Source organism: Camellia sinensis, chromosome 11 (genome assembly GCF_055761805.1).
Source record: "Camellia sinensis isolate YWXY chromosome 11, ASM5576180v1, whole genome shotgun sequence".
Taxonomy (NCBI): Eukaryota; Viridiplantae; Streptophyta; class Magnoliopsida; order Ericales; family Theaceae; genus Camellia; species Camellia sinensis.
Window position 1 is genome coordinate 6,878,459 of NC_138971.1, and position 24,528 is coordinate 6,902,986.

The 24,528-nt window shown below is 35.8% G+C and overlaps 1 protein-coding gene across 4 annotated transcripts; it reads right to left on the bottom strand.

Annotated features, from left to right (window-relative positions):
* Nucleotides 1–1,072: 1,072 nt before the first annotated feature.
* On the bottom strand, nt 1,073–24,305 carry LOC114275090 (katanin p80 WD40 repeat-containing subunit B1 homolog KTN80.4). Of its 4 annotated transcripts, XR_014343469.1 has the most exons (20): nt 23,873–24,305; nt 23,440–23,677; nt 22,888–23,018; nt 21,489–21,606; nt 21,156–21,382; nt 20,393–20,495; nt 17,401–17,471; nt 17,197–17,271; nt 16,944–17,087; nt 16,611–16,851; nt 12,190–12,717; nt 9,328–9,387; nt 9,128–9,249; nt 6,442–6,564; nt 5,089–5,163; nt 4,791–4,903; nt 1,926–2,042; nt 1,748–1,816; nt 1,521–1,640; nt 1,073–1,338 (listed from the first exon to the last, which is right to left on the bottom strand). XR_014343469.1 is itself a non-coding variant. In XM_082893504.1 (19 exons), exons 2-19 carry the CDS (start codon nt 23,468–23,470, stop codon nt 1,571–1,573), a joined length of 2,418 nt encoding a protein of 805 aa, XP_082749630.1. In that variant the 5' UTR covers nt 23,471–23,677; nt 23,873–24,305; the 3' UTR covers nt 1,073–1,570. The 4 variants fall into 4 exon arrangements, 2 of the variants coding, with proteins under 2 accessions (XP_082749630.1, XP_082749631.1); XM_082893504.1 differs by having other exon boundaries at nt 1,073–1,640; XR_014343470.1 differs by lacking the exon at nt 1,748–1,816 and having other exon boundaries at nt 1,135–1,338; nt 23,873–24,273.
* Nucleotides 24,306–24,528: the final 223 nt, after the last annotated feature.

The window sequence follows — 24,528 nt, forward strand, 5'->3', positions numbered from 1 at the left end:
ACCGAATGTGCTACAAACTTTGATGTGATGTAATCATCATGACATGTGTGGCTTGTTACTTGTCAGTGATTCAAAAAACACAAACCAAGACAACCTATACGTGTGTTTTGTCACATGCACAGAATAAAAGCCAAAAGTAGAAATGTCGTGGTTAGGTAGTTTTGACGAGTGTTGCAACTTGTAGACTAGCTCCGTTGCATCGATACTACAATACAATCATCTCTCCGTTACTTGCACTTGCACATATGTATACTTACACAAGCATGTTGCATTAGTGGTGTTAGGATGCATAATGCACAAAATTGACCCAACTAAAACTAGTTTAGTGTGCTGACCTCTAGCTTTGAAATTTTGAGAAAAATAGGACAGCCAGCCAAGGTTGGACGAGCATGACCTCAGGCCACTCAAGCAAACTATAGAGGGGGCAGCCTAGAGCAGACATATTGCAAGACCTGCATGAACCGTCTCTAAAACCCACTTGAGCAAAAGCATCATTCCATATTCCCTACAGAAGAATTACTGAGCTCTATTCCGGCTATTAGGTTCTAACTAATACGAGTGAGTACATTACCTATAAACAATTGAACAAGGCTTTTGCACATTTGAGAGAGAAGAACCCAACACTCAAAATTTTAGAGTTTTTGATAAAGCCACATTGTTTTCAATGACTGGGCCTTATGTTCTTCTAAACACAAAGAAAAGTTTCATGATCAAGTATTTTTCATAATTATCCGCACATAGTTATGCCACATACCTACTTTGCTAATTATTCCTTGAGTTAGTCCTATACATTCTCAATGGCCGCACAAACAAGTCTTGCCTCCATGATTTCAATAATAAGTATTAGGGAATATGAGATGGGGGTTACAAGCAAGTATAGGTCAATTTTATACCCTTCAATTGGTAGAGTTCATTTTCATATTCTCAGAGGGAAGAAATAACATGCCTCAAGCACAACTCTGCAACATCGTCTCCATATTCTTTCAGTCCCTGATTATGACGGTTTTTAATATATTTAGTAGGAAAGTTAACTAAAAAAAAAAAGACTATTTGTATTAATACTCATAAGTGCTTAATTCAAGACACGCTTGTATTAATGCATAATAATGATCGAACTGATACATAATCTCAAACAAGAAGCCAAGAGTTACAACTTTACATGCCAGAAGATACATATATATGGTTAGAAATTGATAAAAGGTGTGAATGGATGGATCCTTATCAAATTGGCGGTTGCCAAAACCAAGCGCAGCAACCAACAGCAGGTGCAGAGAGGGCACACATGTCAGTTTTTAACAGCCGGATCAGGATCAGGATCAGTCGTAGTTAATTGTTCCACTTAGCATGACCAATGAACAATGTAATAAAAGGATCAGGAGGAGAAGAGGCAAGGCCAGACAATGAGTTCGAAGGCATGTAACAATTCAGATCCCATCACAATGAGTCAATATCTTGATAATTGATACATTAAAAATTAAACAAAACAAAACAAAACAAAAAAAAAACAAAAAAAAAAAAACCTGTGTGGCCAAGAATTCTTCCAATTGAGTATATGTTAATTTTTAATCAACTAAGCCCGTGAAACTTCTTGAAGTGCTAGATTCAGCTCTTGGGCAGACTTCGCAATGGACCCCCCTCTTCTGAAAATTTAAGAAGAAGAAGGAAAAAATAATTAATTCAGATAATGCAAAGCAAGGTGAAATTGTCATAAAGTCTGCAAACAAGCAGCCATCTAAAGAAAACACACCTGCAAAGCACAGGAAGGCAGCGTTTAACTTTTTCAAGCTCGATGAAGCAGAGGTTACAACGCTCTTGCCTTTATTACCCAGTAAGCAGTAGAGTCCATTCCGGTTAGAATTTAAGTGAAGTAAAAGATTATATATAAAAACAGCTGATGATAATGATGACTTAGATCCAATCAATACCTTTGCTCTGCCTCAATATCTACACCAACAGAGGATGATGCTGATAAAGTTGAATAGATCACCGAACCAAATACCCTGACAAGCTTAAGAAGCATTTCCAGTGAAAGACCTTGATGCCTACATATGGACAGGCTATTAATACGAGCAACTGGGTCCACTTGCAACTTAGAATAACATGATTATGAATCGTCAGAATAAATTGGGGGAAAAGGTAAAGCATGAAATAGGAATCAGAAGAAAATTTGTCATATCATCAATGCCTCATTCAACCTATTAGCGTGCAATAGGAACTACGTCTCATTCAACCTTGAAAGGTGATAGCAACCAAGATGACAGAAAGCCCAAAGGCATAGGGTGACAACCAAGACCACACAACAAGTGGTGGAAATGTGTCCTAACAGACAAGGAATAGGAAATTGATGGCAGATGCCCACCATTAAAGAACGAAGTGATAAATTGAGAGTGAGAGAGAGAGAGAGAGAGATGAGAAGACATCTCAATCTTTGATTAAATGAAACTGTTAATATTTTGAATAACGTTGGGATATTAGTGATAAATGGAAAGATCTTTGTAAAATTAATATCTAATCAGGATGGGGCAGGGACGGTCGAGGGCCACCTCACCCCATTTCTTCCTGAAAACAACTCAATTCTATTTCTTTTACCCAAAACCCACCCCAACACTGCTATACTCTCCCCAAACTCATTCCATTAGGTGTTTGGGGCAAGGGCAAGAATGCTTCCATAAACAATGACCAAAGTACCCAATATCCGCAATCCCACGTACTTGTAATGCACGAGTAGATATCCTAGCAACACGTTTTCTCTATTTAGATATGTTGCAAAAGACCGCCAAACAACCACAATTGTCAGCTCTCTGTATACCCCTAAATGAAAGAAAGAAATTTCTGACAAATTATGATGGCTAGATACTGCAGTCCAGCAATAAGATGGAGGACTTCTGAAGCAAGAAGATGCATAGACTCATTAGAATCGCCGGAATCAGGAAATTCAATGAAGGGGTGGAAAAGAATCTAAGATGCATAGACATTTGTAAGGTGGCATGTCCATGTCGGGCACCAACACCAGTTGGATACTCCTAGACACCTGTTAGACGCGTCCAAATGTGTGTCATACTATAGTTTTTTTTATTTTTTTAGAATCGGACAAGCTTCAAACACTTGGGGGGACACAAATATCCATCACTTAGACACACATGAAACACATGGTAAGTTTGGAAATATTGGAATCCAAGGTTAAAATAAAAACAATGTGCATTTATACAAACTAATCCCTCCTTTAGACTTTCTAATTTCAGGAATTCTAAAGCTCAAAACTTCTAATCTTTTCATGAATAAAGGATTTTAAAATAGATATTAGGATTTTTATTTTCTTTTCTTTTCTTTTTGGGCACAAGGGAGGGGAATTGAACCTGTGACCTCCTAGTGAGGTACACAAGCCTGACCACTGAGCAAACCCCAGTGGTTGATATGAGCATTTTTATTATTATTTTGAAAAAAAGAAATATAAACGTAATTGTAATGTAAAAAATTGAAGAAACCATTATTATTTACAAAATTATTTTCATGCTTGTGTTGACTTGTACCTACTGAGTTGTGTCGTATCTTCGTACTTTTAAAATTTTCTATGTCGGAATATTTGTGTGATGTCGTATTTGTGTTTGCGTCCTTATATGTGCTCCTTATAGAAGAATATTTCATTAATGTGTAACCCCAACAAATTCATGATCAGATGCATGAAAGAGAAGATAATGACACCTAGAATTAACCTCTTAAAAAAGAAAAAATAAGGCAATCTAAGATACAAATCTCCAAATCTGACTGTTGAATCGAATCATTTATAAGGTTGGATATGAATACTACCTGTTTTGGTGCCTTAATACTGACTATGATATGGTCCCAAATACTTTTTGGCACTATAACACTAGCTCCCTACAACTACAAAAGAGATGATCTACGTACTCCCCCACTTCCTCATACATTTAAAACCAATGAGGCTTACTTTCCTTCTTCTAATAAAATTTAGGATAAATTACAAATACACCTCTTGAGATTTACTTAAAATACAGATTGTTCCCTATGGTTCTGGAAATTATATCTCACCCATTCAAATTTCCAATCGCATAACAACTGACCCCTTTTATTAATAAATCATCAACTCAATTACAGTTTTTAGTGGTGTCAGAAATATAGTTCAATTAACAATTTAGGTAATTTTATTATTGTATAAAAGAGTAGTTAAAATTTTATTTTTCCTATTAATTCTATTAAGTAAAAAGTTCTAACAAAGGGGTGTTGTAATTTCCAGAACCACAAGGGACAATTGTATTTTAAGCAAACTTGAAGGGTTGTATTTGTAATTTATCCTAAAATTTAATAATTGTTATGATCTTTGCATGAGTTGCCTCAAAAACAAGCAAGGAAGGCTCCTTGGGAGGAGCGCTCACTCTCCACAGGTTTTGAAAATCATCCACTCTGCTATGTAAGGCCATAAGCAGTGGTTTCAGAAGGTTCTAATCACATTACTGGCCACTATAGTGGTGAGACAGAAATTCGCACATGTAAAGGCCTGTAGTAATACTGTAATAGCCGTAACAACCGCTACGGCAATTCAAACATGTAAACTTTTAAAAGCCTTTTTTTTGTCAAAGAGTTGGCTTGTTGGCTCTCAAGGAACCAGCTGGCTCAACAAATACGTAGTGTTTCCTCAAATTTGATTATTTGATTGAACTAGGGAACAAGTAGTAGATTCTGATTGAACTGAATCTTGACCATGAGTCAGTGCAGTTTCTATCAGTGGCTGTTCAGAGGCTAGGAACATGAATGAAAGACCGGAACATATTTACCTGTCCATGTTGCTTTCAAGAAGGCCTGCAAGGAGTGGCAGGAGATAAGTGCAAATATCCAATGTGATAATATCAGGTTTTTCTGTCAAAAAGCTTATCACATCAGCAAGAACCTGCAAGTTACGGCAAACAGAAATTTAATTATATGGCTGTATTGAAAAATTAGTTCTGTGAAGATTAAAAAAATATGTATATATATAAAAATCTTTGTGCTATCCAAGACACGAGAAAACATAAAACACATCATGAGAAACACAAAAAAAGTTAATAGTTGTTCTAAAATGTAATATGAATTTACAGCATGATCAGCCATCTTCTCCATCGCACCAATGGCCCCTCTAACATCATGCCTTTCCCAGTATTTGTGGACCATCTGCAAGAAATTAGACAGAAACCTTTAGCTAGTAGATCAGTTGTTACCGTACCACCGCTAATTCTGATGAATAATAGCTTATTTCAATAAATAATTGATGAGGGCAGTGAAAAGCAAATAACACAATGATTAAACTACCTTAGATGGTTGTAATCCTCATTTCATAGATCAAGCATTTGCCGTGAGATTTTTATGTAATGATTCCCATAGAAGAGTTAATAAACTTTTATTGAAGGAACCATGGATCAAAACATCATCCGTGTAAAAAATTATGGACTTCCCAATTCGGATTCTCCACTTTGTATCCCCACAAAAAAAAATGATAATAATAATAATTCAAGTATACCGATACTTACGTGTATTGTTTCTGCATTGGACAGAATCTGCCAATAACCCCAATAAATCACACTTTACGCATTGTTACACTCTTATCAACTATGATTTGTACTTACATTATATTTTGTCTCTTTTCTCCCATAATCCCATTCAAATGAATTTAATTAGAATCTGATTTCTGCCAACAAATATTATTGTTTGCTTGTATGAGTATATCATTGTACCAACAAATATTGAATTAAGTTTTGTTTTATTGTTATAAATTATCAATTATTTATTCTAGAAGCTTTTTTAATTATCTTAAATAGTAAAAAAATCTCTTACTACATGAAATTCTCTATTTTCTTTAGCCTTGAAAACAACATAAAATTCAATAATATTTTATAAAACATACTTTAGATCCACAATGTTCATTAGAAACCATTACAAACATTCAAATTGTGATAAATAAAGTTAAAACATGCTTATCAACGAGTTTCTCTCTTACTCTTCTGCTTTCATCCCTCGCTTGTTTCTCTCTCTGGTTCTATGCCACTTATATAAGGTTTTTCCAAAGTCCATCCTTATTTGCTACACTGGGGAGTGGGGCCTTTACTCACATTTGCAGACCAGGTGGATCATTATTCCCAACCACATGAATTACTTTATTAAATATACTTCACACGCACAGGATCCAACAAATAAGAAAAATATATATCTTAATAGAAGTACACTGAGTCACAGACAAAGAAGATATCCAAAAGAAGAAGAAAAAATTCCAGCAACGTAACAAAGGAAAAAAAATAAAATAACGAAGGAACAATTCCAGCAAAGCACTTTCTGTATGAGAAGATACCAAAAAGAACACAATTTGCCCACCAAATGTCCAACTTTCAGAAGGAACAAAAATAAAATTAAAAAATCTATAATCCCTTTTTTTTTTCAGGGTAAGCTAAAAATCACCTGTAATCTGCCTAAACGAGACTGCATTGAGCCAACAAAGTGATCATGTTGTTCCATTATCTCCACAATTGCATCCTTGTCACTAACAGGCAACGTTTCTTTTTCAGGAGATATGGGCCCTCTCTGTTTAGAATTAAGAGAATGAAGATATCACTTAGCATGCATGAGAAAGAAAAAGAGGACAACATTAAAAATATATATATTATATATAGGTGACACTATTGAAGGAAAAAATAAGCTAGTTATACAAGTAAATTGATAGATCAAGTGCTAAAATCAAATCAGTTAATATTTCACTTCCACTGATATCAGGCCTGATTGCATCAGAAATCAACTACTACCATTATATAACATTATTATATTGTAATACCCGAGGGATCCATTACTGTTGCACACCAGAAAAACAGTTCAGCAAACTCACATCTATATTGGCCATTACAAGCTGCCGCAACATCATGGAAGCATGAAACTAATTTATGTGGTATTCTGAAAAGGCAGTTTACGACCTAAAAGCCACCTAGAAAAGAGTCTAATTCTTGTGAGAAGGTGGAAGTATAGTTGGACTTGCTTCAGTTCAGGTTGCAAGCTTGGGCCTCACTGTCCTTACCTGGGCTTTCACAACTGAATGGTGTGAGAAAAACATAACAACATGGACAAGGTATATTTGTAGAAGGGAGGTGCCTTACTCTTATTTTGTGAAAGTTCACTAAAGGAAGGAAACTTCAGCAGTCAATACAAGACAATGTTATGAACGGATTGAACAATTTCCCTGGATTCCTTTCCCTATGCTCATTTGCGAGCCCTGGCCAGAGCTCTTTTCCTATTGAATTTGCCATCGTATTTAAAACAGGTTCTTAATCATGCATTCTCACTAGCAAAACATCACATTGCTCTGTTTGGTTTATTGGAATGAAGAGGAATTGAATGACCATTCCATCATAACGTCGATTCTGATAGAATGGAGGTGTATTATCACTTCACAAAGACATTACTGGGAGAGATAGAGACGAAGCTCATCAAAACAAAGGACCAAGTTGCAGATATCTTAATGAGGCATTCCAAAAACATGGCATGGTTACCTAAACTACAATGCCAAGGGGGAGTGTTGAGAGTTCATCACTAACTCTCCTTCCTCTCTCCCCCTCTAGATTTTTTTAGCATCTCATATCTCTAGGAGTAAATTCCTCATTACTCGTTTTGCCAACTCAAACTTCATCATTTACCAACTACTAATTTTACCTACCTACCTATAAATATGGAATAGCCCTTGTATTTTTATTTTTATTTTTATTTTTTTGAGAAGCAAATAGCCCTTGTATTGGGTATCATGCAATACAAGAGTGATCTAGTGTGAGCTGTCCTAGAAGTCTTGTGCAAGGAATACAAGTGTAATTGTGGGTGCCTATGTCTTGTGTGATCAGTGTGATATGAATATGGTAGTGTAGTCCAGCCAAGTGGGTGTGGGACCTGTGAGTGGTTGTCACATGAACTTAGTGGAGAGTAATTGAGTGTACAATTGTGTACTTGAGAGAGTTAGTAATAAAAACTTGGGTAGCGTTTGGTAGAATTTTCTAAATATGATTTGAGAATAGAGCTGTATTTTGAATTTGTAAGTTTTGAAATTGTGATTTGAGTGTGGAAAATTTGTTTGGTTATGAGTTTTGAATTGAGTTTTGGAGGAAGATTTTGAGTTTTTGAAACTAGGAAAGTTATTTGATTAAAAAACTTACAACTCATAACCAATCACACAACTCAAAATTCTATTCAAAACTCATACAAAAATAAAAATAAAAAAAAAATCTGAAAATATTTTTTATTTACAATATAAAAATTACAAGTGCCAAAAAAAAAAAAAAAAAAAACACTATTCCGGTCAACCGGCCCGACGTCCGGGTTAGCCAAATTTTCCGGCCTGGAAAGGAGTTTTCAAAAGTGGATGTGGAATTATAATTTGAAAGCTCAAAATAAACACCACACTCAAATCAGTAGGTGGAAATGTATTTGGAACACATAACCAAACACAGCCTTGTATTTTTTGGGAGTCAAACTCAACATAATAGCCTCTAACCAGATCTGAATAATTGCAGGCTCAGTACTAAAAAAGTTTGACAAGTCCAAGCCTGGCTTCCCACAAACTTTTAATCCAATCAATAAAAGAGCACTAGTACCTTTTACAGCACCGTAACATCCCAAAAAACCTTTAATCCGTGTTCCCAAAATACAATCCAACCAACCCTTTGAACTGTTTAACCAAATTCTAACCTTAATACCCTTGTGCAATTGTCCAAACACAGATTTAGCATCATCCAGTCATAAGCACAAGTGTCCCCATTTCTTTGGTTCACAGTTTATCAAGGGAGAAATTATTTACGTTAGTTTCTTTTTGTTGATTCCTGAAAAGTGTTGCAGACAAGCTGTTGGCGTTGCTTTGCCAATTTGTTAGCAAATGTTCAAGTTTACTTTGTGAACCTGAGTGCAATATTGTATACACTATGTGTGCATGGGTTGCACATTCTTGAAGCCTTTTGTAATTCGATTCCCAAAAAGACAAAAAGAACTAAAACAAAATATACAGTTTGCACTTCTACAAGCTTATGTAATTTTCATTGAAGCCATCTACCAGGAGAAAAAAAAAAAAAAGAAAGATGAGAAGGGAAGAAATTACAGAATCATAAAGTAATCATACCGCATTAGGTTGGAGCATGCTAACAACGGGTACTGTCCCAGATAAATTGCTTGAAGCAGGAGCCTCATAATAAGAGTATCTCTCACTCTTCTCCCAGTTTGCAACAAGCGAGCGCGTCCTTCCTAGAATAACGGTTGATTGAATGAGTAAAGCTTCGTTAGATTCTTATAAGTATCACCTGTGATGCAGATTGGACATACCTCCTTTTTGTCCTTCCGTGGAACACACATCTCTGTTTCCCTTATGCACACGAGTTTCATCTTAGGTGAAAACAATTAGCTAATGTCAGTAGTAAATCAATACATCCAAAGCTACAACCACCTAAAATTAAATAGATGAGTATTATGTAAACTTCGTACAACAAGACAGACTATCTATCACATTTGAGGAATTGTATATATTTTGGATGTAATAGCAGAAAATCTTGGAGTTTAGTCCTGAGACTGAGACCATCAACACAATTAGCATGCAAATTCAGCCTAGATTTCCTTTCTTTTAGGGCCAGCATCATAATTTCCACAAAAGCATTTCGAAATATGTGGATTTCATAAATCATTTTACGGGTTTATTTAACCCTTTTGGTCCAAGAAACTATGGTCACCATGCTATTTGATTCTTTTCTACATTGCCCAGGCTCCATTCCCTTTCCTTTATGTCATTCAAGTATAGACCTTTCTTCTAAGCAATTGTTTTGCCAAAGGTTAACTTAAAAGGGTTTAAACCCCCCTAAATGGAAAGCGCTCCCCATTAGAGCTTGTACAACACTATTCTAGAATGACAATCATGATTCTCCAAATAGAAGACCTTCATCACAATATCTTAAGTCAATTCTCTCCTATAGAAGTACAAGTTTGCATGCCTAAGATAAACGTTGGATAGCCACGTGCAGAGCAAATAATTGCTGAAAGCATCTTAATAAGCCCACCCTAAGGTAAGGGCTCTCTTATTCCAACTTTCCCAAAACCTTAGTAGCACGGATGAGACAGCGACGGGTTCACTGCCCCTGTGGGGATGGAGCAACAAGAATCATATTGTTTTTCAATATCGAGAGTTGCATGTTTATGTAGCAAGGGTCTTGTATGAAAGAAGATAACAGCAAAAACAGAATATTGAAAGAAAATAGAAGAAAAGATAAGAAAACAAAGCAGAGAAGAAAATAGAAAAGAAAAGGAGAGAGAGAGAGAGAGAGAGAGAGAGAAAGCAATGCTCTTATAGTATTTTCAAATTTTTATACATTCTTTAGAAAATAATTTTCCTTTTATACCAAACGCGCATTTATAAGCTTCATAACCCTAAAGCCATGAAAAAGGTACATAAAACGCATCCTACCCTATATGATAACAAATGAAGCCACAATTATATCCTGACATCACTAAAAACTACTTATCAATCAACAAATTTGATTGAGAGTGTCATGTGAACTAGGTTGCACTAATTGCAGTCTAGGAAGTATAAAATATAGAAAAGATCAAATAAGAAGGTGAAACAAGGAACAAAGGCATTCTAATTACAGAAGAAACATAACAAATATTTAATGACACAAAAATCCAAGCTTGATCATCTGTTTGTAGGACAAGCTAAAAATTTTACATGCAAGGATGCAACTTGTCCAAATACTGACATTACAACATCAAAACTATTCTTCTTTCACCAGAAGTTGGGGGATTGATTGAACTAGTAAATGAGCAATTATGCATCAAAAAAGCATTAAACCAACCAAAGAGAGGTCATGTTAATACAGGTCTTCAGATAAATCCACTCCAATCACCTTCTTCTTAGGAATCGTCAACCAGAAGCTTATTAGTCTTGTAATTCTTCACCTCTACAAAGAAGACCCCCATCATGCAGCTGGTCTCTTATGTTACATTGACTCTTTTAAATTTGTGTAGTACCCATGTTGCACACTCAACACTTGAGTATGTAACAGTATGGGATATATGTCTGACATGCTTAGTTGGACATGCACCCACTAGTAAGCCTAAGTAGTTGAGTTTACTATATTACTATCCATAAGACTCATATTTTATGCAGAATAATCATTCGGATATCAAATTTGTTGATACTATTGGAAAGGCTAGATGGAAAAAATGGAAGTTGATGACAAATATTGAGAGAGCATCTTATGTGAAATAGATACAATTTTGAAGATTATTTGTTGGTTTTTGATGATTTCAGATCTGCATGCAGGGGTTTGCTTTTTATTTAGACAATTTTCTTGTTTTCTTTTCTTTATTTCCTCTTTTCTAGTCATATAAGGGTTGTGGTCCTCAACATGTTCTCTAATACAATTTCTTTTGTTGTTGATAACAAAAAAAAAAGGTCTCATTTTACACATAAAATACTCTAATATTAGTTTGTAAACATCATTTTAGTCAAAAAATAGAATAAGTTTTCAAGAAATATAAAATCTAGTTGTGTCCTATTGTCTTTGGGCATGAGATCGAATGAATCAGAATGTAGATGCATAACCTCACCAGACACACCACCTGAGTCCATGTAACATAGTCGGTCTCAATTAACTTCATATTCAAGCTATAGTCAATGGGATTAGTGCTAAACCTTCTCCTCAACAACAAAAACCACTCTTAACCATACAATATCCATGTCTGCATGGGGACGCTTAATTATAACTGGTGGTCAGACCATAGAACAAATGGGTGCTACTGAACTTGAGACCCCAGATAAGAAGTGGCATAACTGTAGGCATTACTTTTGTCCCTTTCATTAAGAAACAGATAATAACCACATGGAAGTCATGACAAGAATAGAAACATAACATAACAGGTGAAAATAATAGAATATCCATAAACTGATATGTAGAAATATCTTTTAATAACCAAAAGAAATTTCTAGTAAAGAGCATATATTAGACATTTTTCTATGTTCAATAGAAAAGCATAACCATAGCTAATCCACTAGCCTAAAATTGAGAAAACTTTCTGAATAGAAAAAACAATAGAAGACAGTTGGGAAACACAAGCACACAATATTAGCAGAAAAGCAGCCAAAATGAATTTTAATTAACATGGTAAAATCTAGACTACTGAGAAATGCATACATACAGCTATCATTCTGGAAACTGGCAAGTGGCTCTGGCATTAGATTCATTCCAACTCTCCCAGAAACAATACGCCTGTCGACCTTTGCATTCATCTCCCCTTCAGGAATTCCTGCATCTGAGCTTTTTACTGCAGGAAAAACATTCCTATTTGCCACTCCACTCAACTCAGTGGTTTTGAAACCATCCGTTTCAGAATGATCACTAGCAATTGGCCTATCCAAGTCATCCCTAATGTTTGACAACTTAAGAAAATCAGATGTTTTTGACTGCATGGACAATGGCATCATTCTGCCAGCGACACCTTCTTTTCTGGATTCAGCTGCTTGCTCAAACCTCCCATTATTCCGAGGGACAACTACAGGTATCACATCAGACCCATTGAAAAACGAAGGATTGGCTGTCAGATGGACTTTTCCAGTGCCCCTTTTCAGAGTTGCTGCACCAGGAACTGAGATTGAACTAATTGGCGTTGTCTTTGGACCAGTATTTGAAATTACCCTTTGAGGAGTACCAGGTACACTTCCTGTGGCTTCATCAAGAAAATAGGCCGAGATTAAACATGTGATGCAGAGTATAAGAAGCTCAAGGAAGAATAAATTTAAAGAAGCGGCAATATTGGGAAATTGGCATGGTTTCAAAGAGAAACCGATAAGAACTATCCATAACCATGTTTATAGTATTATTAGAATCTTATTTTATAATTATTTTATGTTTTTAGGATTTTTAGGCAAGGGATATTTTGGTATTTTTATGTTTGCTGACTAGGAATGGTAACAGGCCGAGGTGGGGCCGGGATCACACTCCCCGTCCCCAATCCCCGACGGTAGAAATGTCCCCGTCCCCGGTCCCAATCCCCGACGAGGAGCCTATCACCGCCCCCGCCCCCGCCCCCGTCCCCGTCCCCGTCCCCTAACGGGGATTGGGTTTTCCCAACCCCGAAAATTCCCCGGCCAAAATAAAATAAATAAAATAAAATAGAAGATCTGAGCATATACTAGATTTAACATTATCATCAAATCCCAGATCTGAGCCTATACCATACGGATATATTCAACACACCCAGGTATATTCAACACACCCATACAGATCTATTCGACACACCCAACCAGATATATTCAAATACCAGATATATTTAACACACCCATACAAATTTGAGCATATACCAGAACTTCAACACAGATTTGAGCATATATCAGATCTGAACATATCAACTTTATCATCATCGTCATCAACAACAACACACTAATGATGGAGGGACGCGATCGGTAGTGATAGAGAGAGAGAGAGAGAGAGAGAGATCGGAAACCCTAACACTCTCTCTTGTCGAAGACAGGACAGCGAAGGAGGAGGGAGATCGGCGGTGATGGGAGGAGGGAGGTCGTCGCTGACGCCGTGAGTGGCAGCTGCGCAGAGAGAGAGAGAGAGGGAGAGAGAGAGGCTGAGAGATTAATGAATGAGAGTGAAAGGCAGACAAACATATATTATATATGTGGGGAATATTCGGGGAATTATTCGATGATAATTCGGGGCCGGGACGGGGCCGGGACAAGGGAACCTATCCCCGTCCCCGGCCCAAAAACTGTTGGGGATTTAATTTTTAATACTATCCCCGGCCCTACGGGGATAATTTTCGGGGAAAACCCGCTCAAATCGAGGTCGGGGGATCTGGTCCCCGTCAGGCCGAGTTCAAATTGCCATCTCTATTGTTGACATGGGTTGTCTTGCAAATCAAGTTATTTAATTAGTTTTTGTTTTTATTTTATTAGTCTTAGATTAGTTTTGAAAACCAAAGATATTATAGTAGTTTCCTTTTTTGGTTCTAGTTGGTTTAGAAAATCTCCTAATTCTATATAAAGCCATGTAATGCTTATAATTTAAGAGAGTTGATATTTTAGAGAATTTTAGAGCTTTTAAAGCTTCTTTATAAATTGTGCAGTGCAATCAAACCCCAAGTGTGATGCCTAAGGAATTCTATGAGTGATTCCTAGATTTTTCTTCTTCTTCTTCTCCTTCTTTCCCTCTTTTATTTTCTGCACTTTTGATAGCCAAAAACACTGTTCACGAATCAACTGTTCACAGCCTCATAACAACCCCTAAAACAGTATTAAATCAGCCCCAAAAGACCACTGTTGTGGCTGTCCATAATCGTCCTACATCAATTTGGTATAAGAGCTTAAGATTTCGCAACTATGTTCTTACAAAGTGAGAACCTATGTGCCACAATATGTTATACCCCATAACAAAGAAGTTCCAGATTTTGAAGGAAGAGATAATCCTATGGTTTTCTCTAATTGGCTTGTTTCAATTGAGAAATATTTTGATTGCTATGATTAGACGGATGATCATAGAGCGAGATTTGCCAAAATGAAACTTGTAGGTTTGGCACAACTTTGGTGATATCGTGTTGAAGAAGATATAAGAAGACTGGAATCGCCACCAATAAACACATAAGCATCAAAAGAAGTATATACTTCAAACAATCTTGTTGAGTCATGTGAGCAACTTGTTAATTCAAGATGTGGCAACACTTTCTTTGAAGAATATATGCAAAGACTTGAGGCACTTGACACTCGAAATCGAGTTCTTGAAGAATCATGTCAAAGACTTGCTAGATTTAAACCTGCATTAAGCCCTATTATTAGGCAAGAAGTGCCACATTAGTCAAGATATAGCATGGAGTACACACAATAAGTCGTGCCAAAGCTGAGAGCTAGAGTCAAAGATCAAAAGTTTGTGCAATTGCAGCTACAAGTGAAAGAGAACAATCAAAACCTGCACAAGGTGAAAGATGAACGGATTTTGAAGGATAACGAGGCTCTTACTGATGATTCAAAAGTACCCAAAGAAGATCAAGTTATTACTCAAGTAAAGGCTAGAGTCCAAAACGAGAAACTGGGTGCTATGGAAGTTGTAGGAACTGAAGAATCAAAGCAACCAGCAGCTAATGCTGAGCAAAATATGCCTTTAAAGCATGATGTTGATCCTATATTAGAGTCACAATTGCCTAACCCACCAGCACATAATGCAAATTCGAGTGAGTATAACATGTCAAAAACAATGATAGGTGTTGATTTCATTCAAAAGGATGTCAAAATTGAATTGCATGATAACATTTTTATGGAAGAAAAGGCTGAGAATATGGAATCCATGATTGTTGATACAAGCAAGAGCATTCAAATTGATTGCAAGCAGTACATCGCAAAGCCAAAAGAGAATAGAATGGATGGGCAGAATTCTGCAACTCTACATTTGGATCAATTTAAGGGTCTGTTTTCTACTTCAACTGATTTTGTCATTCCAAAAAAATTCAACTTTAGAGCGTCAAATATCTTGTTGCTTCCATTGCTATCTCCAATGAAGAACAAACGATATTGCCAACTTGTAAGATTTTAATGTGAAGCCATGGATGCAATTTCAAAACTTATTGATTCTTGTACTTGAAGATCTTAAAACTCAAGGTCGAGTTTTTTTCCAACCAAGAGAGAATGATACAGGGTATAAGAAGCTCAAGGAAGAGTAAATTCAAAGTAGCGGCAATATTGGGAAATTGGCATGGTTTCAAAGAGACACCGATAAGAACTACACATAATCATATTTATAGTATTATTAGAGCCTTATTTTATAATTATTTTATGTTTTTCAGATTTTTAGACGAGGGCTATTTTGGTATTTTTTATGTTTGCTGAAATGGGTCGTCTTATGGGTCAAATTATTTAATTAGTCTTTGTTTTTGTTCTTATTTAGTCTTAGATTAGTTTTGAAAGTCAAAAATATTATAATTGTTTTCTTTTTTAGTTCTAATTAGTTTAGGAAGTCTCCTAGTTCTATATAAAGTCATATAATACTTATAATTTAAAAGAGTTGATATTTTAGAGAATTTTATAACTTTTAAAGCTTCTTTATGGATTGTGTGATGCAATCAAACCCTAGGTGTGATTAGGAGATTCTAGGAGTGATTCCTAGATCTTTCTTCTCCTCCTCCTTTTCCTCTTTTATTTTCTACATTTTTAACATCCCAAAACACTGTTCACGAATCCACTATTCACAGCCTCATAACAACCCCTAAAACAGTGTTAAAACAGCCCCAAATGCCCACTGTTGTGGTTGTCCCTAATCGTCCTAAATCAATATGTCATAATCTAAACATGGAGAAAAGTTGACAAAAATAAATTAAATAAAATTATTATGAAATAAGGAGAAAATGAAAAGAAAACACAACATAAAATCAACAAACCACAAATAAAGTAAGGAAAGTTGGCTTGTAATAGCTTTAGCAATGGCCCTATGGCTAATTGGCAACATGATTTGTTTAGCTGATCCAAATAGTTCCATATCCCTTGGACAAGAATTGTCAATTTGGGTTGAGCCATTGAATACAGAAAAACACAAAGGAAAACAACAATGGAGTGAAAACAAACATACATGCAAAAGATTTCGACTCCTTCTCCTTGGTGATAGGATCTGAGTTTTGCGAGACTGAAAGCCTTCCCAAAGATTTTGTTTCCTTGGATACAGGATCTGAATTTTGTGATATGGCTAGCCTGCCTGAACATACCTTTGCATTGTTTTCAGTCAATATTGGCACATTCCCACTTGAATCAGATTTTGGTTCAGGATGACCTTTCAATCGAGTTACATTCCCAATTGCATATGGTTCAATACGCTGCAAAGGGTAAAATGCCATAAAGCATACATCAGTTCAAATTTCAGAATAGAACTGAGAGGATTTTGCTAAGTATACAAATTAAGTCATACCGATAAGTCTACAACCCATACTCCAACACAACTTTGATTATAGGAGCAGCCAAGAAGCTTTCCCTCGTGAATATTAAGATCTGACAATCTAGACCATCCCACATCCACAGCATCATGACATCTTATTGGTTCCCAAGAGACAACCTATCAAATTGCTTAAGGAATTAGACTAAAAATTGATATACAGATAAGAAGATTTATTAATCGTAGTCTAGCGTCTCTCCATGCACAGTTAAAAACAAGAAGAGGTTACCTTTAGACTTTCGTGCAAACCACAAAGTAGGGTTCTCCCATCAGGATTAAAGGCCATACAGCGTACACCGGTGGTCTGGAGTACGAAACAAAGAACTTGAAATAAACATTATGTGCAAAAGCAAAGTTGAAGAAGAAATACTATGATAATTTCCCTCAATATATGCAAAGCCAGCAGTAATTACACCATTCGACAGTCATTCACCTCAGGACCAGCTGACCCTATAAGCTCAAAAGTCTCTAGATCCCAGAATTTAACAGTTCTATCGGCCGAACCTGTGAAAAAAGATCAAGGTGGAATCACGATAATAACAGTAGCATGAACACCAATGATTGAAATGATATAGAAAAGTAACAGACAAAGACAGATAATGCAACAAGGGATTTAACTGCTAGCAATACCCCCAAGACATAATTTAAAACCTATGTTACCTAGAACGTGGATCGTTCTGGCACGTGGAACGGGAACGGGAATGGAAATGGAAATGTGGTACACCACACACTCTAAAATATGGTACAATAGGGGTAGACTTGTATATATTATACTTAAGAATTTAAGGTACTTAGTAATTTTCTTTTAACTATTAGGTGTCAAATAAAATGTACTTTCCTTTTTCTTTTTCTTTTTTTCATTTTTGAAGTTTTTGTCTTTGTCAAAACTTAACTCATCTTAGATTTTAGTTTATTATATTTGATTTTTTTTCCTCCTAAGTAACATTTAAGAAAATATATTGGAAAAAAAAAAACTTTTGAGATCATTTCAGATCACTAACTCGTTTGGGAACAAGCTTTTTTAGTAACTTTTTGGCTTTTTGACTAAAATATGGTATAAAAAAAAAAACTAGCATATTTGGGATGACTTTTTGATTTTTTATGAAAAGATGTGCAAAAAGTAGATGGAAAATAGAATCTTTGACTTTTAGGTATAGGTTGTTGGTTTTTTGATTTTTTTAGTGACTTTTTGACTTTTTGGTTAAAATCACCACTTGCCAAACGAGGTCTAAATTTACTGTTTTGGAACGAAAGTGTACCATTCGGAACGTGAGTACCAATACATAATTCGCTTGGGTATTATTGTTTTCTGATAACACAATTCAAAACACAAAAACAAAGCTTCCATAAAAACAGAAGAATGACAAGACTTTACAAATATTATCCAATATAGCCTGAACCTCGATCAACTAAGACCAAAAATGCAGCTTAATCAACTGGATACTTTCCTAGCCTTCTGAACAATAGATAAGTAAGAGTTATCAAATTTTAACAGAACAAAACAATAGAAAATTTCCAACTGATGTTTGTCCTTCAGGATTTCCTGCTTTATACATCTTAAAATTTCCAATTTGTATATTCTAAATAAACATGTTTCATAAATCTAAAATGTCAAATTCTACTTTGCCATGTGAAAGTATCTAACTACTGAAATGAATGAGAAAGGATCTGCAGACAGTGGACAACGCTTGATAAAAGCTACTACAGAAACTTTCTTGTACGTAAGTTTTTCCTAATGTAATTAGCTCTTACTCTCTTATGATTCTTTTTGAAAAATTCTACTCACCTATGCTTCTTGCTCTCATCTCAAAATGTTCTCACAAGAATTCTTGTTACCTTTTCTGTTCTTTTACTTTTGTTGTGGTCATGTATTTAGCTTACTTTAGGTGTAAGTAAGCTTACTTTTCTGAGGTTTGGGGAGGGTTGTACGTCATTTTACAAAGCATAGATGCATATCAGAATACTCCTTCAAAAAGTACAATAAAATCTAATGGCCCTTCTCAGGGAAAATTTTTTATGTGGCACATGGGGAAAAAATGATAATTTGATCAAGAGGCATAAGTATGTTTTAAATCAGTGTTACATGTGCAAGGAGGCAGAAAAATCAGTCGATCATCTACCCATCGATTCTGAATTGACCAAGGAATTGAGTTTCTGATTGTTGAATTGCTTCAAGGAAGCTTTGCATGCTTGGATGTTCCCAAATTTGGTACTTGATTTGATAGTCAGGTGGAAAGAAGGGTAGGTTGGCAGAAGGAAAGGCAAGGTTCAAAGAATAGGTCCTCTTTACCTTTTAGAATATGCAGGAACCAATATATAGGTTGAGGTGTAAATTTTAAATATATTGCATAGTTGTGCTACCTAAAATGCCGATCATTTTGATATGAGGAACGGGAATGGGAATGTGATATGCCACATGCTTTAAAATGTGGTACGATAGGAGTAGACTTCTTAATTTGACATCCAATATATTATAGTGGATTTTTCTTCAAATTAATTGTTTAACAACACAATTCTATGAGCATTATGATATATTGTTTTACATTTTGTCAATCCAAAACTCCACTCTATTAGATTTTAGTTTATTATATTTGATTTTTTTCTCTATTAAAGAGAACCTATGATGAAAAACTTAGAAATAATGGCATTGTTTGGGAACCAAGTTTAGAGGCTATTTTAACCTCTTAAGAAAAAAATCCAAAAAAGCCTTACTGTTGCTCAACCCCAACCACGTGATGCACAGCTGTCATCCAGATAGTGCAAAATGATGCTTTTGCCCTTTTAATGTTTGAGAAACCCACAGCAGCAGCAGTGCCACGTCAGCAGGATGTTTTATTGGTTGGAAAGGAGCTGTACATTTGTAAAGGGGCATTTTGGTCATTTACTATCCCAACGTCTTTTCAAACACATTTTCCAATGCACCAATCCAACAAAAAATTCAACTCATCTTCCCAAACACAAAAACTAAAATAGCCTCTAAAATAACCAAATAGCCTAAAAAGTAGCCACTTCCCAAACGAAGCCAATATGGGATCGTTTTGGATCATGAGATTCATCCTTTTGGAATGAAAGTGTACCACACTTCAGAAAGTACGTTCCAAAATGTAAATCACCATGGGGGTAGCATTTTCGGGTAACACTGGTCGGGCCTCTGAAGAGTTTCAGGATTCTATTGATAGCAAAGATTTACCAGTCACACACACCCACAGGATGCCTTCTAAGGAAGTAGTTTAATTATTTAAAAACAAATATATAAAAAGACAAGTCTACTATGAAGTCCAAATCACATAAACCAATCAAGGAACATTTGATCTTGTTAACATTGGATCGACATGAAAAAAAAAAAAATCAAATTTGATTAAGGATTACCATCTTTATATCAAACATTACTTATCAAAAACCACTATAGCAAACATTTTACCAACCTGTTGCCAGCAGAAACTCATGGGGATGAAAATCTATGCATTGAATCTGGCCTTCATGATACTTGAAATCATGCAACAACTTCCCAGCAGTCAGATCCCACAGCTGTCACATAAACGATTTTATTGCAAGCAAAGAAATCTCCAGATTAGCCAAAAAAAAAGAGTGTAGGTCTGTATGTGCCCTCTTGCACAGAAACTGACATGGTTAAACCTATTTACTAGATATGGCTCTCAAGACAATTGAAATCGTGCAAAACCCCTATACCTAATCATAATTAACTGGTGTTTAAATAGTGTTTTAACTGAAACAACTCTATGGTAACAATTCCCACATTAACCAAAAGTATTTCTCTGTGTAATGTGCAACTGAGGGAGTCTGACCGACAAAGGCACCAACAATGCATGGTATAACACAATATACACGGCCTACACCCCAACAAAAATTTAAATAAAAAATAAAAATATGCTGTGACTAGGTATCCAAATGCAGAGCATGCCTTCTAGCTCCATTAGTATCTATACCAATCTGGAAAGTTGTGTGCTCTAGGATTTCTTCAGACAAGGTTTAAAAAATTAAAAAATAATAAGAAGAACTACATGAGTACCATTCCCAAATATTTACAAAAAATAAGTTAAACTATATGGGAAAAGGAGAAGTCAATGCCAACGTTTTCACAATACATCTAGGTGTTACTATACAAACACATGTTCCATTGTTGTAAATTCCACCGTAAATGTAATGAACAAGAAAAGCAACTCTTACCTTCACGCTATGGTCCTCTCCACCAGATACGACCCAACGGCCATCTGGTGTAAATCTAATAGCGTTGACCCCTCTAGTGTGGCCCTTGTAAGTGTGAATACACCCTTTTCGTCTGATATCCCAGATCTTCAGGTTTGTGTCCAGAGAACCAGAGGCAAAGAACTCCCCAAAGGGATGGAAATCCAAGGATATGCAATTGGACCGGTGACCGGTTAGGGTGCGAACAACTACAGGAGAAAACAAATTTCCAATTAAGAGTTTTGCAAATCAACTTGACAACATACAACAAAATAAAATCTACATATATGATGGAATGTAACACATAAAGCATACTCTTTGCCTCCTCTAAATCCCAAAGCTTGATTGTACCACTTGCAGCTCCTGCAGCTACCAACACTTCAGCAGAATCGAAGCTAACAGAGTCAATTCCACTAGAATGACCGGACAAACTCTGCATAAGTAACCGCCAGTAACATGTGAAATGAAAAAGACAATTGGTCATTCAGAGGGAAAGAGACAGACACAGAAGGCAAAAGGAAATTTTGTTGATCAACGTGAACCTCGTAACTTTTTAAGAAATTCATAACTGATCGAACTTTTTTTTTTCCTCAAACGGGAACAACCGGTCATACTTTGAAAAATACTTAACTATTTTTCTTTGTAATTCAAATTATAAACATGGTCTAAACAGCAGTTTGATCATATAGCCCTTGATAAAGCATAACGGCAAAAAAGAATTCATGTAGCCGACCCCACTTCATTGGGACACAAGGCTTAGTTTAGGTTGGTTTGGTTTGTTTGGTAGTATAAGAACACAAGTTGTGGTACCAACAAAAGGATTGATGAGAAGAAATACAAATATATGTTGGATGAATAAGGGAGCTAGCCCTAAAGACTAAGCTTTCTCTTCAATAAGAGAGCACAACATAGTTGGGTTTTCATCTCAAGGGATTTCACAAAATTTTGGGTGCATAAATCTCTTTGTGGTTTTCGAAAAAATGTACGAGACTTGTCTAGAGAGTCTCCAATCATATCCCAAGAGTACATTAAACTATACCGTCTCATCACAGGAATAAATCACAAATCAATGGATTTGATTAAACTAGATATTGTTCCGCCACTCCATACAATCAATTGGATCTATATTTATCCAAGTAGAATTTATCCAAGTCTACTAGCTAACTGGAGCATTTGACACTTAACTGTTTTCTGTAGCCAAGACACAAAAAATGTGCCACAAAAGATCCGACTTAGATATCTCCAATATTTTATCAAGCAGCCATATGAATAATACATGCATTGTATTGAAAAATACATATTCAGTAGAAATCAATATTAAAAATAAGAGTGTAGTGTGCTTGTGAGGTGCTTGATGGTGTACACATCACATCACCATTTGTTCAATGCTTGGGGGTTTTATTATTCTAGACGACCTGTAGACCACCAACCATGGCTCTATATATACATACATCAAGGGATTTCAGCCCCACACATTCAAACATTGATCATATATCCAAACCATCAGATGAAATCAGTCATACAAGCCAGTTATGATCAACCAACAGAGGAAAGTGCACTTTGTTTGATAAGTAACAGATAAAGATGTATGTACGCATATTGTGCACACAAGGTGTGATTCTGAAAAGAGCCAAAAAAAACTAAAAGAAAGCAAAGTACGAAATAAGCAAGTTATTTAATGGATGACAAATGAGAAAATAACAGAGAAACTCACCAGTATGGCATTGGGTTTGCCAATGGCCCATAGATTCACCTTGTGATCTTCTCCTCCAGTGACGAGAACCCTTGATGACTTCCTCCCAATTTTGAGGCAATTTACACTGGAAGCATGAGCCACAAATTCCTCTATGGGGTGGACACATATGGGTCAAGGCAAAGTTTTGTTTAACCAAAATTCTATGTGTCCCTATAGAATCTTTATTAGACAAATTAAAAAGAAAGCATGATAATAGTTAAATTGAAGAAGAAAATGAAAGCTCCATAAGTAATATAATTTCATATATGATTCACACAATAAAAAGAGATCTGCTCAAAACTCAATTGAAATTGTATGTAGAATCAAAGTTGGTTGGGTTGGGTTGGGTTGGGTTGGGTTGTGTTGGGGGAGGAGTAACACACATACTCTGAATTCAAAAATGGATTGCATTATCGTTGTTATTTTTTCAGAATCAAAACAAATACATAGAGAGAGAGAGAGAGAGAGAGAGAGAGAAAGCCGAATTCAAAAGAAGCAAAATAAGAAATTCAAGAAAATAGACAAGGATACGCAGCTTATAAGCACGTTTGGTGGTCGTCATGAAGAACAAGTCTTGTGTTGTGGGAGGATTCGAAATGGTGACAAAACCCTAGTAGCACTATCTGATTCTGCTACTTCTTCAGCTTCAAATCTCGGTTAAATTTATACATTTAATCTAGATTAGTTGAACCCTTGAAGAATTTGAGACCCTCCAACGCCAGATCTCGAAAACCCTTAACATTTTGCCTCCCCTTGTTTGTTCATTTCACTGGGCCCCAGAAAGAAACATTACTATTACTAATGCTAATACTAATACTAATAATAATATTTATGAATGCATGATAATGGGTTATGGGTTGTGGAAATTTTTTTGAAATTAAAGCGAAAAGCAAAAAGAGAAGAGTGATTTAAAATAATCAGATCAGAGAGAATGCGGGTGGAGGGAGGGGGCAATTGATGTTACCTGACTTGTTACCGACATTTCCTTCCTTTCCTTGGGACTATTTTGGTGACTCTTCTTCTTCCTCTTCTTCTTCTTCTTCTTCGTTCCAAGTGCTGGGGGACTTTGGTATATACACTATACGTGCCTGTATTTATTTTTATTTTTTTTATTTACAAAAAGGAAAATAGAGAGAGAGAGAGAGAGAAAGAGAGAAGAAGAAGATCAAAATGCGGTGTTGTCCGTGAAGTGGGAGTAATGGCTGCTTTGTTTGCTTGGTTGATTCCAATAACACATTTCGTGTCTTTCTCGCACAATCACTGCAAATTTCCCAAAATCAAAACCAATATTGGCCGAGAGAAAGAGAAAGAGAAAAGAGGGGACAAAAAGGGTGGAAGAGGGTCGCTTTCATGAGGTCTCTCCTCTCTGCTAAGTGATGGTTAAGTTTAAACTCGATAGAGTTAACAATAAAACAAAACTGTAATATACCGTGTATGTATGTGTATGCTTTGCTAGTATTACTGATGAATGGATAAATTACGTTTTCTAAGGTAATTTTTTTCATTATTTATTATTGAAAATATTTGCACAAACATCAAATCAAAATAAGATCTTTCATAAAAGTTAAATGATGAAGCGTATACTTTAATCACAATTTTGAAACTCAACTAAGGTTTTTC